General features: G+C 46.5%; 1 protein-coding gene across 4 annotated transcripts in view; it reads right to left on the bottom strand.

Moving 5' to 3' along the window:
* Positions 1 to 1,620: 1,620 nt before the first annotated feature.
* Positions 1,621 to 16,975, bottom strand: part of PHLDB3 (pleckstrin homology like domain family B member 3) — a 39,212-nt gene continuing 23,857 nt past the window's right edge. For 3 of the 4 annotated variants that reach the window (XM_028742406.2, XM_028742405.2, XM_028742407.2), the window contains exons 9-16: positions 15,439 to 15,537; positions 13,177 to 13,270; positions 11,778 to 11,946; positions 10,293 to 10,380; positions 8,786 to 8,842; positions 6,031 to 6,250; positions 4,061 to 4,146; positions 1,621 to 2,690 (exon numbers count right to left, since the gene is read on the bottom strand). In XM_028742406.2, the coding sequence (XP_028598239.2) occupies positions 2,556 to 2,690; positions 4,061 to 4,146; positions 6,031 to 6,250; positions 8,786 to 8,842; positions 10,293 to 10,380; positions 11,778 to 11,946; positions 13,177 to 13,270; positions 15,439 to 15,537 (948 nt within the window). In that variant the 3' untranslated portion in view covers positions 1,621 to 2,555. The remainder of the gene's footprint in view (positions 2,691 to 4,060; positions 4,147 to 6,030; positions 6,251 to 8,785; positions 8,843 to 10,292; positions 10,381 to 11,777; positions 11,947 to 13,176; positions 13,271 to 15,438; positions 15,538 to 16,975) is intronic. The other variant, XM_028742408.2, reaches the window with a different exon arrangement.

Below are 16,975 nucleotides of genomic sequence, written 5' to 3' on the forward strand. Positions count from 1 at the left end.
AACATCTGGAGGGCCAGAGTTTGCCTATGCCTGGACTAAACCATCCCCATTTCTTGGCACTATATGTAGGTGGTGATATTGTATGTGCTGGGTATATGCATTTCACTGAATATTCTTCAGAGGTGGACAGTTCAGGGAAAAGACAATTTTCACCTCCCCCATCTTTTAGAATGTTGAAGGAAGCTCTTTTGCTGGCTCATATTGGGGGATGAAGGGAGTTGTGATCGAAGAGAGGGCAGGAAGGAAAAGGGGCAAAGTCTGTTGAGCAAAAGCAAATTGCCTATAAACGAGGCTGTTTGGGGTCAGTTAAAGATGTGACTGAGCCAAAGGGGGTTTGCAGGTCCTCTGTGCAGTGCAATGCAAGGGCCAACAATCAGCTGTTTGTCAGGGCTTGCGATATGCTATCTGTGGACCTTGCAAACAGTGACAATCAGCTGATTGCTGAGGCTTGCACAGTGACATGTGGCGTTTCACAAGCTGCAGCATCATCCGCATGGGCAGGAAAAAGGCATCACTCAGACATCTGGCAATTGACAGGTATGAGAGGAGACATGGGAGGCAGAGACACTCACAGGGAAGCTGCTTTGAGGCTCTTTTTCAAGAGGTGTACTACTTTTATGAAATAAATAAATACTGAATGAGGCCGTTGGTCCATCCAGCTCAGTACTGCTGCCACTCCAACACTTAGGTAGGAGTTTCTCCCACTCCTACCTGGAGATTGGACCATGTACATGCAAAGTTGATGCTCTGCCACTGAGCTACACTCCTCCCTCAGCTGCTGCTGCTGCTCCTTCTCCTTGTCACTGTGCTTGGAGAAAGCAGGTGAGCAGGCACCAGAAGAAGGTTGAAGAGGGAGGAAAACTGTTGGGGAGTGGGCCTGGGCAGGTGTCTCATGATTCCGAGCCCTGATGACATCAACCCTGATAGCAGTCACTTGTGCACGGCAGATGCGTAGTCATGGGAACAACTGGATATTCTGTGTAGTGGGTACCAAAATAGGCTCTAGCTAGTGCCTGGTATACTTCCAGGCAGATGCAGAAGAAGAGCAGGATTCGACACAGAGAAGTTTGCAGGGGGAAGGAGGCTGGGCAACTTAATTATCACGAGTGGACGCGGGTGGCGCTGTGGGTTAAACCACAGAGCCGAGGACTTGCTGATCAGAAGGTCGGCGGTTCGAATCCCTGCGAAGGGGTGAGCTCCCGTTGCTCGGTCCCAGCTCCTGCCAACCTAGCAGTTCGAAAGCACGTCAAAGTGCAATTAGATAAATAGGAACCGCTCCGGCGGGAAGGTAAACAGCGTTTCCGTGCGCTGCTCTGGTTCACCAGAAGCTGCTTAGTCATGCTGGCCACATGACCCGGAAGCTGTCTGCGGACAAAACGCCGGCTCCCTCAGCCCATAGAGCGAGATGAGCGCCGCAACCCCAGAGTCGGTCATGACTGGACCTAATGGTCAGGGGTACCTTAACCTTTACCTTTAGTGCCTGGTATACTTCCAGGCAGATGCAGGAGAAGAGCAGGATTAGACACAGAGAAGTTTGCAGGGGGAGGGAGGCTGGGCAACTTAATTATCACGAGTGAAACCTTCTTATTGCAGGAGGGAATAACTTGAGTGACATTCAGATCTGTTTCCACTTTAAAGGTTGACACAATAAATAGCCCACAGTTTTATACATGGTTGCCCCTTTAAGCAGTGTCCCAGGTATTCCAACAAAAGAAAGAAAGACCGAAGCACACAATAAATACTAGGAGGTCTATACAGCGTGGGCAAGATGCCTTGCTTTTCCGCATAGGGGGTGCAGCAGAGTTTTACCCCCCAAACACACATATTAAGAACCTCTTCCACAATCCAGTCAAACCCACGTGATTGCAGTGTGACAAAAACACTACTGGGGAGGGGTGGAAATGCCACATGGTTGAGCGAGTCTAAACAAGTAGCAATGATGGAAATAAGATGTACTCCTAAGGGTTACAACCAGGACCAAATCTCAGCTGGTTGGGGCTAGTGCAAGCCATGACTTCTACAAAACCAGCAGGAGTCTACTTGTGACTCATGGAACGTCCAGCGAACTCATAAAATCCACATGAAGTCCAGATGATTCGCTTTGTTCGGCAGGAGCTACAAGTTCCAGAGAAGTTGGTTTTTATCCTTCGGAATGGAAGTCACTTTTATTTATAGAAGAGTTTCCATCTGCCAAGACATCGCCCTAAGTCTTTTCTGATAGAGAGGATACGCAGAACTCTCATTTGAGCTGGTCCATTAAAAAACAAACATCAGAATTCAGGCAATTTGTATGAACAAAACAGGCACGGCCAACCATTCTTATTGACTGATTACCCTGTTATAAGGTACTTGGATTCCACCCTGTTGTTCCAAAGATCAGACAGGCCGCACGGCCTTCTGACCGAACTTGAAAACACTTGGCCTCTCCTGTCTTGCCATCAGTCTCTGTACTGGGGAGGAGCCATATTTTACAGCAGAGGAGTCCTCCTTGGAGAGAAGTGCCAGGCCCCATAGTCAAGCATGGGGAGCCACGTGTCCACAGCAATCGAGGCCCATCAGTAGCGAACGTTCTCCTCTGCCGCTGTGACAATCGCATCCATCCAGATACGCATCGCCTCCGGGCTGGGCGCCACCATGCAGAAAAGGCGGTCATAAGTCTTGACACAGAAGGTCATCTTGGGGCTGGGGCTCTGGCGGAGAGGAGAGTCGAAAGAACAATGGAAACACAAAACTTTCTCATGATGCGCTTTTTAGAAATCCAACCCTTCCTCCTCTAAGGACCTCATGGCAGGGCACATGGTGCCCTTTCAACTACTACCCCCCCACACACACTTACATTTTATCCTCATTGCCATTTTGTGAGGTAGCGCTAGGCTCAGTTACAGAAGAGCAGCTTTGCAAAGCAACCACATCTCAGTGGTTAGAGCAGGTGCTTTGCACAAACCAAATTTCTGTAGACTCCATGAAAAAAAATGGATCTAATATATTTGCATTTGTTAATATCATCCACTCTTTAAGCCATACTATGCATGCTGCCTCGTAATACAATTTGAGGTCTGGTAGTGCAAACCCTTCTCTTTCTTTTATTTACGTTAGCAGTTTGTACTTTATCCTTGGTTTTTTGCCCTGCCGTATAAATCTTGCCAAATCTCTCTGACATTCTTTAAAGCAATTTAGTCCACTTATTATTGGGATCATTTGAAAAAGAAACAACATTTTCGGTAGCACAGTCATCTTTATTGTAGCTATCCTTCCCCATAGTGGTAAATTTAGCCTACTCCAGATTACACTGGGGTAGATAAGGGGCAGAGAACTAAAAGCGGATCACCTAGCCTCTCTTATTTCACCCCAGGATTCTCCCTAGGTCACCCTCACCCCCATTTGCCCTGCTTCACACTGTCCTTGGGTGATTTTTGCTTAGCTGGAATGTGTCCATTTGTTTCGTTATTATCCTGCCCAAAGGAACCCAGGGTGGCAAAGGACAACTCTTCCCTGTTTACAAACCCTTCACCCCCAGATCTACACTCCTCAATGACCCCTGCTCCGTGGCTTCCTGATGTGCTTTTGTTTGGCTGGAATGGTGTCCTTGAATTGTGTCTTTAAATGGTGATATTTGGCTGCTGTTTGCCTGGATGGAGAGATGCCACCAGCTACGGTAGGCAAGGGTTAAGGGTCACACCTGTGGCTCCACCCACTTTTGCCCCCCTGATCCTGCCCAACGCTGGCATATGGGCCCCAGAATTTTGCCAGTGATGGAACTTAGTAACATAAGAACCTATAGCCCACATGGTCCGGCGTCCTGTTCTCATAAGGGCCAGCCAGATTCCCCCAAGCACAAAAACACTCTCCCCTCTGCTGTTTCCAGAAGTGTTACTGCCTCCAAATGGCTAGTAAAGCCACCGATAGCCCTCTCCTCCACGAATTTGTCTCATCCCCTTTTAAAACCATAGGAGCTGGTGGCTATCGCTGCTTCCTGTGGCAGCTAGTTCCAACTATGCTCTGCATCAGGGGATTTCACAGTGAAGAGAGTTTTAAGGGGGGGGTCTGTGCTTTTTGGTACCTTGAAAGCACTGCGGAGGTGGTCGTAGTATACCTCTTCAATGGCCTGGAAGTAAATGACACCCTTAAGCTTGGTCTCCTCTTTGTCTGCAACGAGAAAGAAGCAGAGGGGCACATTAGGAAGCTGAGAGCAGCAGGGGAAATACCAAACAGAGGACAGGCATGAATTTCTCAGGCACATCACATTGACCCCTCCACGTTGACCCCTCCACATTGACCCCAACAGAAGCATAGAGGCATTCTCTAAGGGAATCTCAGACATTCCAGGATTGGGTGACAGCTGCAATTCCTTGGGGAAAATAGTACTGGGTTGCAGACTGCAAAACTTTAATTTCTTCATTTTTATTATTTTATTTTAAAGAGTTTCTAGTCCTTATGGATGTGAAACAAGTGAATTGCTATGGCTTAAGAGAGGAAGCCTGGTGAAATTCAAGAGCCTGAGAGGGAGATGAATATGCTTTCCAGTATATTTCATTTTTGTTAGCAACTTGCTTTCCCCATGGATGATGATGATGATTTTCATTTTTTATGCTTATATGCAAATTCTCACACGCAAATAAGAAATATGCAAACAGACTTGATTTGTATGTTCTACACATACCAGCGGTTTGAGCTTCAATCAGCCTGGGGAGATTAATGTTGTGTACAGACTTTCGAGATCAAAGGAAGGTGCTTTGTTGCAATAAATGGATGCTTCTGCCACCCCACCCCACAACCCAAATTGCGCAGGATCTGGATCAATGCTGTGGCAGAGTCAAAGGGATAAAGCCCACCCCAAGGTCCTGATCCAGATTGGAGCCATGCACTGTCAATTTCTGAAAGAAGAAAAGGCTGCTCATATGACTAACACCACATGCAGTTTGGCTCTAAGTCTGCCCATTGAGCCTTAAACTTGCTGCCCTGGCTGGCAACAGCTCTCTTTCCTATTTCTGCTGCATGAGACCCCTTTGACTGGAAATGCAAGGGAGAAATTAAACCAGGGACCTTCTGCAGGCAGAGCAACTGTACTCCAACAGTATATAGCTTTCAGAACTGGGGGAGCCAAGAGCCATTCCAAGCAGCAGGTTCTGATAACAGGTGAGCACCCCCCCACCCAAGTAGCTAATCGGGAGATAAGCAGGCTCACCCCATCCTCTAAAAGGTGCCAGTCTTTTAAATCTCTGCATGCAAATGAAATAAAGGTAAAGGTACCCCTGACCGTTAGGTCCAATAGCGGACGACTCTGGGGTTGCACGCTCATCTCGCTCTATAGGCTGAGGGAGCCGGCATTTGTCCACAGACAGCTTCCGGGTCATGCGGCCAGCATGACTGAGCCGCTTCTGGCAAACCAGAGCAGCACACGGAAACGCCGTTTACCTTCCTGCAGGAGCGGTACCTATTTATCTATTTGCACTTTGACATGCTTTCGAACTGCTAGGCTGGCAAAAGCAGGGACCAAACAACGGGAGCTCACCCCGTTGCGGGGATTCGAACCGCTGACCTTCCAATCAGCAAGCCCTAGGCTTTAGACCACAGCGCCACCCGTGTACCATTGCAAATGAAATAAATACATCCATATTTTTTTTTAGCTTTTCATTTTTCCAGAGAACATTTATTTCAAGTTGGACAGCTCCGTAAATGCAACATAAGACAGGGTCATGGGTTCAAGTCCCACACTGGGCAAAAGATTCCTGTATTGCAGGGGGTCAGACTAGATGAATCCTCATGGCCCCTTCGATTCTCTACAATTCTGACTCTATGGACATTTTTGCATGCACTTCATGCATGCTTGGGAGTTTTGCTCCCAGGTGAGAAAGCCTTTCTTCCACCCCACTTCAAGCCATAAAAAGTGGGAGCAACCTCCCAGGACCAGCCTGTTGGATCAGGCCACTGTGAGAACAGGATGCTGATCTAGGTGGGCCTCTGGCATGATCCAGCAGGGCTACTCTTACATTTTTTACATGGCGGTCGCTCGTGGACTCTCCTTCTCACCTGCATAGTAGGCCAGGACACGTTTCTGACGGTCAAAGGTGAACCAGCGCTTCTTCCAGGTCTTGATCCTGCCACCCATCTTGACCAGGTAGCCTTTGCAGGATTTGTTGGTCACCCGCACCTGGGAGCAGGTGTCTACACTGTGCCCCGATGCCTCCAGGTGTTTGCGCAGGTCAAATGCGGCTGGTTTTTGCTCCTGGATCTCGGCTGGGTTAGGATCCTGCAGGACAGCAAGCATGGCACGGGTTAAATTTGGAAGTGGGGTTTTTTTTGGGGGGGTGCGTTCAGAGCAGCCTATACTCTGCGACTGTACCATGTAAGCACAAGAAGCCAAACCAGGCACAGAATTCAGTTTCCTAAGGTTCTCGGCTTTATGCTTTCGCCAAAGCAAGTTTCTAGTCCTTATGGAGGCAAGGAGAAGCTTGAAATGCATGTGAGCAAAGGTTGACTGTCTAGAGCTACTTTGGATACTACATGAAAGCCAACAGATACATGGCAGAACACCCAGGGAGTTATACCAGCGACACTGGGACAAAAAGAACAGGAGAGGACTGTTGTCTTCAAATCTAGCACACCAGCTTACTGTAAGTAGCTGATCTGGTCACTCTGGGAAACCGGCTAGATGGACTTTTGGCAGAGCTGTTCTTGCAATCTTATAATGAAGCCACACGTTCTCAGGCTAGTGGGTGGGAGCTGAGCAGAATTTGCATTTGAAGCTTGACTGCCTTGTAGAACACATCTCTCCCCACTTCCTATATGCAAACGGCGTTTCTGGTACGGAATGGGGATGTTACTTTGGGTATGAAATTCTGGCATTAAGTGAAACATTACAGATATAATCACCAGCTTTCTTTTGGAGTTAGCCCACCTGACCTAGCATCGCCTACCTTGACTGACAGCACCTTTCAAAGCAGAGATACATACTTAACAACGAACGAGCCTAAGAAGAGCTTGGCTGCCGGATCAGGCCCATCTAGGCCAGCATCCTGTTCTCACAGCAGCCAACCAGATGCCTGTGACAGACCCGGAAGCTGGACCAAAGGAAAAGAGCACTCTCCCCTCTAGCATCTGGTGGTTCCCTCGCTGCGAGAAGCCAAGTTACAGGGAACCAGGCAGAGGGCCTTCTTGGTAGTGGCACCCGCTCTGTGGAACGTCTTCCCACCAGATGTCAAAGAGAAAAAACTCTCTGACTTTTAGAAGACATCTGAAGGCAGCCCTGTTTATGGAAGCTTTTAATGTTTAACAGACCATTGTATTTTAATATTTTGTTGGAAGCCACCCAGTGTGGCTGGGGAAACCCAGCCAGATGGGCAGGGTATGTATGTGTGTGTGTATGTATGTATGTATGAATGAATGAATGAATGAATAAATAAATAAATAAATAAATAAATATAATTTCATCACTGCCTCCTGTGGAAGAGAGTTCCCCAGATTAACTATGTGCTTCACGAAGAAGTACTTTTGTTTGTCTCTCTATAACAGAATTCAAATTGTAATGCAATAAAAGAAACAAAGGGAGCAATATAATTACTATTGTTATTATTATTATTTATTGATTTACATACCGCTTACATGCCAAATGGCTTCTAAGTCATATCTAACTACATAACCATTAGAAGACATCTGGAGACAACCTGGTTTAGGGAAGCATTTTATAGTTTTATTATGTTTTTATATATGTTGGAAGCCACCCAGAGTGGCTGGGGCAACTATTATTATTATTATTATTATTATTATTATTATACTATAAAATCAATAAATAATTAAAGTACACAGTCATAGTTCCATTGGGGCATTACAACATCCTTAATTAAAATATCTCCGCTTCTGGCATCTTCAAGCAGGACTGGGAAACAGACTCTCAACTAAACCTCTAGACAGGTGCTACTTAAATAAAAAGCCGATTAAGAGATTTTAAAAAATAAATAAAATAAAATAAAGCATCTGCCACAGAAACATTGCTTCCGCAGAATTCAAATTGCAATGCCATGAAATACAATGTAAGAAATGAAAGAAGCAATAGTGAAAAATCAATGCGAGTGTTTAATGAGGGCATGCCACGGACCACTTGAAGGATGCTTGTGGTCCACTCATGGTCCACGGACCACAGTTTGGGAACCCCTGACGTAAGCTAAGGCTATCAATGGCTACGATCTCATGATCTCTATTTGCTAACTGCAGCTCGGCTCTGAATACCAGCTGCAAGGCAGCAAGAATGAAAGTGTGAATGAAAGAATGAGAGTGTTATTTACACTCCTGTCCTCCTTGTGAGTTTCCCGTAAGCGCCTGCTTGGGCACTGAAGGAAACAGAATGCCAAAGAGCAGATCAGCCTTTGGTTTGACTCAGCTCTTAGGAAGAAGCACGGGCTTGCTCACATGTTCACAGAAGCTACCTCCTCTGATCAAAAAGCTGAATTGTTGTGCGGCAATCATACAGAGTGCAATGAGATTGAGTGTTTGTGGAAGGGAGGCTTGATTAATTTCATTGTACACAGGTTGTACATTGACAATAAAGGTATTATTATTCTTAAATCATTTCCCCATCCCCCTGAGGTGTATGGTGGCTGTCCGGAATGCGCTCTGTGCATGCTCAAAGTCCTTCCCAGTTCACAAGATGCATACCAGAAGCAAATTTGCAACAGGCTTCAGGCTTAGTCTTGGCGAAGCCCGTTTGAGCTCAAGCCACCTTCCCGCTGGGATCCAAAGACGAAAGGGATTGTAAAAGCTCGTTTTGATTTTGCAGAAGTTCTCCTACCTTGGTGGACGGGGGCACCTCCATGCGTTTTGCCTCCTCGGCGGCTTTCTTGGCCTCCTGCAAGGGAAGAGGGTTGAGCGGGCGATAGGCAGCGAAGCGCCGGCAGCCACAGGCATACCCCAAAAAAGACAAACATCACACGGACACATGCACACAACCCCAAAAGATAAAAACCAAACGGACTCCCAGACTCCTCCCCTCACGCTCTCTCTCCGTGAAGACCAGGCGAGCAGAGAGCTGACATAGTGAAACTTGCAACTTCCTTGTCCTCGGAGGCACATGTCAGGCAACTGAGGTTACTCTGATTTATGTTCGCTTTGCCCCACTGCCTGCCCACTGGCTAGACCTCACTACTGACAAGATGTTGCGGTGTTCCGTCTCAAGAAAAGAAAAGGGAGTTGAGCAGAACAATGATGTTGTTAGTTAATGTTAGATTCTGGACTTGACGGTCTATCGCCAAGGCTTCCTGCAGCTGTTACTGGGGAATTTTGTGTTCTGTTTGTTTTGTTTTCATGGACTATATATTTATAGTCCTATTCTTCTTCTTTTTTAATGTGCCACAAGTTGCTTAGAGCCCTTCCAGTAACAAGTGGCTAACAGACCTATTCATTCATTCATTAGCTAATGAATAGCAACCAATATGCAACTCCTAGTCATTTTTTAAACAATGCTTTGACATTCCTGCGTTCCAGGGGGTTGGGCTAGATGTCCCTTGGCAGTCCCTTCCAACTCTGCAATTCTATGATTTCCTCTACATTGAAACGAATAGCAGAGAAAGCATTACGTCATTAATTATGTTAAATTTGTAAAGTTGCATAGCTTAGCATAAATAATTCCCCATATTACATGAAACAGCAGGCTATGAAAGCAGCATTTGGTGCAAACCGAACTGCAGCAGAACAGAAATGGTGCCTCTTGCGACAGAGACAGGTCAGAAGGAAAAATGCTACCTTCAACACCCATGAGCACACCCAAATCTAGTGGTAGTCAGGCAGTCTGATTCCCCCTGAGCTTCATGGCTAAGTGAGGATTTGAACCCTAATCTCCCAAACCCTGGCCTGATGCTCTGCCACTGTACAACTCTGAATTGCATTTAGGTGCTTTAGCATTTATGGCCTCATATGCAAAGAGTATATGGGTGATATTGTGCAACGGAACCCCATAATGCTGCTAATAGGGGGAGTCAGGTCCAGTAGATTTCCTGGACCTGGGTATGCATGTCAGTTCATTAACTGCCTTGCCCCCTACCAAATTCTGTCTCACCCCCAAGCTCTTTTTACATCAGAGAAAAATGCAGGCGATGCACATAATGTTTAGCTTGGTCCTCATGCTCTTACACTTTGGGGAATGCGTGTCTGTGTTTGTGTTTGTGTTGGGAGAACTGGAGAGACTTGTGGTATGTATACATGGGTGACATCTTCCCACCCACCCCAAATACCAGGGATTATTCTGAAACCAGAGGAAGGCCAACAATCTTGGCATGGAATTCATTGATCTGACTTCTTACCCTTTCCTGCAGCAGCCGCTCTCTCTCGGCCATGGCCTCCCGCACCCTCCGTTCCATCTCGGCCAACTGGGTGACACAGTTCCCAAGGCTGTCGGGAGACATTTCTGGTTAGTGACGGTGGAAGTGAACAAGCAGATATGTCAGGGTGTCGGCCTGAGCCTGTAGTTCAGGACTGGCTGACATGCTTAGTCCCTCCAGATGTCGCTAGACCACAATTCCCATGAGCCCTAGAGAGCACGGCCAATGTTGTAGCTGTAGTCAGAAACATCTGGAGGGGACCACATTGGCTGCCCTGCGGTGGTGCATCAACATCTGGAGGGCCACACACAGTTCTAAGTATTTCAAGAGACACAGTGCCTCTCTCCACCTCTCTCTCTTCCGCAGAAGGGAAAGTGGGAGATCTCATGAGTCCTCCTGGATCTGGTCAAAGGACCGTCTAGTCCAGCATCCTGTCCTCACAGTGACCAACCAAAGGAGAAACCCACAAGCAGTGTGACAGCTCTTCCCCCTCCTGCGATTCTCAACAATTGGTATTAGAGGCATACTGCCTCAAAGGATGGAGGGAAGAACATATTCACTGATCAAGCCAAGTAGACTTGCTAAGATGTGTAAGACTGAATCAGATTAAGTGTTGGAGATGCAATGAGGTTAAGGGTACGGTCTTTCATATGTGTTGGACCTGTAAAAGGGTAAAAGAGGATTGGGAAATAATTCATAATTAATTGAAAAAAATGTTGAAAAGCACTTTTCCAAAAAAAACCCCAACAACCCCAGTGTCCTTTTCATTGGGGATAATTCAGACGGCATTTCCCAGGTGTCCAAAAAAGTTATTTATGTATGCCACCACTGCGGCTTGTGTTTTGTCAGCCCCCAAGTGGAAAACGAGCGAGGTCCCAACTAAAGAAGAATGGCAACTTAAACTGATGGAATATGCACAGCTTGCAGACCTAACAAATAGAATAAGAGAACAAGAAGAACATACATTTAAAGAAGATTGGAAAAAGCTTATTGAATATATGGGGGGGAATTGTGTACACTTGAAAAAGTTGGCAGCATTAAGATAAATTCAACAGTGTAAATAAGTTTTGATGGATGCAATAATGGAATACTGAATGGTTTAGTTTATGTAAAATATGCAGGGATTTATATTATGCAAAATGAACCATGGAAAAAGAAGAAGGGAAGTCATTGATATTTTAAGGTTGTTTAAATGATTATTCTAAATTGTAAAACAGAAAATTTAATAAAAATTGTTTTTAAAAAAGAACATAGCCACTGACGTTCTCCACAAATTTGTTCAATCCTCTTTTAAAGCCATCTAAGTCTGGGGCCATCACTGCCTCATGTGGAGTCTCATGGTTTAATGTACTAATGGAATGGTGCCTGCCAAGTGGAGAAGGCCGGCGTGCCAAGGAATATGCAGCTGTCAACTGGGGAGGTGTTTGTTGGGACAGGCTGAGATTAAGGAGAAATGGATGTGCTCACCTATAGGCTCCTTGGCTGGACCCTCCTAGCTGCCCCACAGCTCCTTGGCCGGCCAGCAGCTGGTAGAGGGGGTTGTTGAGTCGTGAATATTGCAGGTTTGGGCTGCCTAGGTAGGGCCTGTTGCCCCCACCTGAGAGCTGTGCTGCCAGCATGCTGGGATCCAGAGCACCTGGAGGGAGAGAGGAGGAAATCCAAGGAAAGTGATTGGTTCAGCATCTCCCAAAAGACACAGGACACATGGTCCTCATCAGAAGACAGTGAAACAGACCATTGGTCCTTTAGCTCAGTACACTGATTGGCAGCGACTTGAACCTGGGAAATTCTGTATGCAGGGCGGATGCTCTCTCTCTGAGCTATGGCCCAATACCCCCCCCCCCCAAAAAAAAACCCCTCTCTGGAAATTCTAATTTTGGATATAATTGGTCACAACATAGGGTTCAAATCCCCACCCAGCCAGGATGCTCCCTGTGGAGCCTTGGACCAATCACTATCTCTCAACCTGACCTACCTCACAGGGTTGTTGTGAGGTTAAAATGAGAGGGGAGAACCATGCACACACCACACTGAGCTCCTTGGAGGAACAGTGGAGTATAAATGTACTAAACAAATAACAGGTCCATTTGTTTCCCTGCCGCACCATTTAGATAAAAGAGACCGAGTTCCTGTAAAACATCTTATTTCAAACCTCTTGGTTCACTGCTTAGGTGTGGTTTGTTTGTTTGTTTGTTTGTTTGTTTGTTTGTTTGCCAGCCACCATGAAGTTCAAACCATGCCATCAGTGAAAGAATGGCTGACTAAAGGCTAAGAGTTGACTCCCCCTGGAAAAATCATGGCTTCAGGTTGTTTTGGACTACAATTCCCATCATCCCTACCAAGGGTCATGATGGCTGTGGCTAATGGGAGTTGTATTCTAAAATGCCTGGCGGGCACCAGGTTGGGGAAAGCTGTCTTAAGAGATTGCAAAGGTGGGTTTACCGCTGACCCATACTTTTTGGAGGAGAAAGTGGCTTTTCACATCAATGGGTAAGGTGGATAGCATTCCCTGTTTACTGGAATGGGTGTTGTACTTTTCGTTTCATTGGATAGAAGTCAGTTTTGTGCTAACGTGATAACAACAACCTCTGCAACCAAAATGTCATGTATATGAACCTTACCCACCCACCTCCAAAAATAGTATTCCTTGAATTTTCCCCTTTTCCTTGTCTCATGCTTTCTGCCCACTCCAAATAACTGGTTGCTAGCTCATTTCTGGGCCCAATCCAAGATGCTCACATTCATGTTTAAAGCTGTAATTGACTTAGGCCCCAAATACCTGAAAGACCACCTCCTTCTTTGATTGTTGTAACCCACCCTAGAACCTTAGGGTGAAGGGTATGTAATTAATAATAATAATCCATACCATGCATAGAGAGGGGGCGCTGTGCAGTCCTGGCCGTGAGGCGTTCTCCTCTCCTACGGGGGAGACTTGCGGTCCTCTGCAATCCAATTGATCCCTGGGCAGAGAAAACAGGAAGGTAAGAATTAGGGTCGGAGCTCCCACTCCACTTCTCCCCTCATGCTTTGAAAAGAGCCAGGTTTTTGTTTGTTTGTTTGTTCGTTTGTCTGTCTGTTTGTCTGGTAATTTCTTAGGCAACTTTATGAGAATTACATCCAGTAAAATCCATCACACATAAGCAACAGCACTTACCTCTTGAGCACCAGAAATAGAGGGAATGATTCAACAACGTGGAAGAAGGGTCTATTAGCCACAAGTGGCATCTAACTTAACTTGTTCCTTCAATGGAAGGATTTAGAGCAAAATATACTGTGCATCAGGAGGCTTGGTTTGGTCAGAATCAAGTAATCACTTCTGCTAAATGAGCCACAACAGCTGCTAGAAGGCCATGAAAATTTGTGCCCTGGGCTTTTTAAATTTGTCTGCCCACATACTACCTGAAACTAAGGGGGCGCATTGGGTGCCAGATGTGAAATATATTGGCATTATTTTCAGCTCTCCTACCCCACTGGGTGCTCCAAATCCTTTACAGTGTGCAGGGGCTTCCACAGCAGATAAACCAATGTTTACAAATTGTTTCCCCAAGGCAGGACCTTCAAAAATCTCTGCTTTGAAAAGAACCCCTTGTTTCTACTTTTCTCGTTGTTTGGTTAACGATTCCTTGCCAGAGGGAGGTGCTGCAGCTTTGTGTGTGAAGTTCCCCCATAGAATGATCCATTAAAACCCCAGGGGACAGCTTTGCGGTGAAGATGCCTTCAGGTTTTGACTCCACCTACCCTGGTTGACCACTGGATTCCTCTGGCCAGGGAGAGAGTTTCCTTTGCCAGCTGAGACTCGCAACAAGAGGTCCTCGGGGCCCGAGCAATAGCATATTCCTGAATTATGGGTTATTTGTTGATCCTAGCTTGCTCCTCACACCTGACTCTGGTTCGCCCTCTGGCTGCGATTTGCTCTTTAGTCGTGACTGACTGACTGATCTCATGGCTCCTGGTTCACCTGCTACTACCTTGCAAGGCTCAGCCCAAATATTCCCCTTGTTGCTGTTTAGTCGTTTAGTCGTTTCCGCCTCTTCGTGACCCCATGGACCAGAGCACGCCAGGCGCTTCTGTCTTCCACTGCCTCCCGCAGTTTGGTCAAACTCATGATGGTAGCTTCGCAAACACTATCCAACCATCTCGTCCTCTGTCGTCCCCTTCTCCTTGTGCCCTCCATCTTTCCCAACATCAGGGTCTTTTCCAGGGAGTCTTCTCTTCTCATGAGGTGGCCAAAGTATTGGAGCCTCAGCTTCACAATCTGTCCTTCCAGTGAGCACTCAGGGCTGATTTCCTTCAGAATGGAGAGGTTTGATCTTCTTGCAGTCCATGGGACTCTCAAGAATCTCCTCCAGCACCATAATTCAAAAGTATCCATTCTTCGGCAATCAGCCTTCTTTATTGCCCTAGCAAAGGGCAATCTCATTCCCAAGTCTCTGTCCTTTTGCCCCATGAGTCACTGCCATGTCTACTAGCCACTATGACTATGCACTACCCCCACAGTCGGAGACAGTAATGTTTCTGAACATCAGCAGCTGGAAACCACAGGAGGGGAGAGTGCTCTTGCGCTCGGTTCCTGTTTGCAGGTTTTGTTCCATTGCAAGAACAGGAAGGTGGGCTGGATCCAGCCGGTTCTACTTGTGTTCTTATGCCCACACGCCATCTTTGTTCCAGAATCTACCTTGCAGTGGTGGCTGGTGCCCATTGGAACTGGTAGGGCAGGAGGGCAACAGAAAGTGGGACCACAGCCAGGGTCAGAAGGCAGGTATGTGAGGATTGGGTGAGGGCAGGCTGAGATTGCTGAATGTGTCCCATTTGCCCTAACAGACCTCCACTGCAGCAGTAAAGCCATTGGATATCTGCTGCCTCTACTGTTGGTCCATGATCCAAAGCACCCTGAAAAGATGCAGATGCCCCATCCTCTCCCATCAAAGACAATGCAGATCCAAAGGAGCTATAGCAAACACCTCACATAACCTGGTGCCCTATGGATGTTTGGGAGTTGTAGTCTGCTAACATCCAGAGGGCACTAGGTTGGGTGGGTGGGGGAAGCGCAGCTGCAGAATCACGTCTGTACACATAAAAGGAAGATAAGACACTGAAAATCAACACAGACCAACAGGACAAGACAGACCTTGACAGAACTGCGGACGGAGAAGACACAGGAGGAGGAGTCTGATTGGTCGGAACCCAACACAATGACCTTCCGGTCCGTCTTTTGGGTGAAAGTGAGCTGCAGGGAGAGACAGACACAGATAAAAGGGTGGAAGCGGTGTTTCTCTCCCCCCAACCCACCCCCCTGAAATACTAAATCAATCCTTTGTTGCTTTTACCACCAGAACCAATCAAAAAGGTGTGAGATTTTTCAGCACAGTCCCAGCAAGCTTTTCACATGTGGTCTGGCAGCATACACGGTAGTTTACATGACTCCCCTGCCCTCCTCCCCTGCAAGATTGGAGAGGCCGAGTTGACTCGCACAAATTTAACCTGGTTAAACTTCCCTAAACAGGGCTGCCTTCAGATGTCTTCCAAAAGTCAGGTAGTTGTTTATCTTTTTGACATCTGATGGGAGGGTGTTCCACAGGGCGGGCGCCACTACCGAGAAGGCCCTCTGCCTGGTTCCCTGTAACCTCACTTCTCACAGGGAGGGAACCGCCAGAAGGCTCTCGGAGCTGGACCTCAGTGTCCGGGCTGTTTGATAGGGGTGGAGATGCTCCTTTGGGTATACTGGGCTGAGGCTGTTTAGGGCTTTAAAGGTCGGCACCAACACTTCGAATTGTGCTCAGAAACATACTGGGAGCCAATGGACCGGTGTTATATGGTCTCGGCAGCCACTCCCAGTAACCAGTCTAGCTGCCGCATTCTGGATTAGTTGTAGTTTCCGGGTCACCCCTAGCCCTTGAATATAGGTTTGCTTGGTGCCCACACAACACACTCCTCAAAATGACTTTCTGTTGTATATTCCCATTTAACAAGGATTTACCATTTCTGCAGAAAATCAGATCAGCACATGGAAATGGTGAGTCCAGATTGAACAGGGAATAAGAATATAAGGATGGCATTTTGGGGAGTACTAAAAAAAATGAGCACCAGGTCTTAAATTTCAGAAGGCTGCCCCCCTCTCCATGACACTTGTGTTTGGTTCATGCACTGAAGGGGCTAACTAGGAGTGGCACCTTCTCTCTTGCCCTGGTTTCTCTGTTGTATGCAACAGGCAGAAATTCAACAGGCACAGCCTCCCTTAGATTTGCACCATTCATTTATTCAAGTTTTTTATAGGCCACTCCTTTCTAAATGTTTTCAGATTGTTTTAAATACATTTTATTTTATTCCATTTTATTCTATTCTATTTTACGCTGCATTGTTTTACTGCGTGGTTGCTTGCAGCCCTGGGCTTCTTTGAGGATGTCGGGTGCACAGATAGATAATGAATAAATAAGTAACTTTGAATAAATAATAATATTCATCCTGTAGTAGTTTATAATGCAATCTAAAACACAGCAATAATAAAAACGTAAGATCAGATCAATTAAAAGAAATACATTAACACAATGCACAGATTAAAGCAGGAATTAAAACAGCCACACAAATACTTCAATGGCAATGTTTTAAAATGTGGGATTGCTAGGCTGGAGGAATGTTGAATTTCTGCCTGTTATACAGCAGCAACT

Source organism: Podarcis muralis, chromosome 7 (genome assembly GCF_964188315.1).
Source record: "Podarcis muralis chromosome 7, rPodMur119.hap1.1, whole genome shotgun sequence".
NCBI classification, from domain to species: domain Eukaryota; kingdom Metazoa; phylum Chordata; class Lepidosauria; order Squamata; family Lacertidae; genus Podarcis; species Podarcis muralis.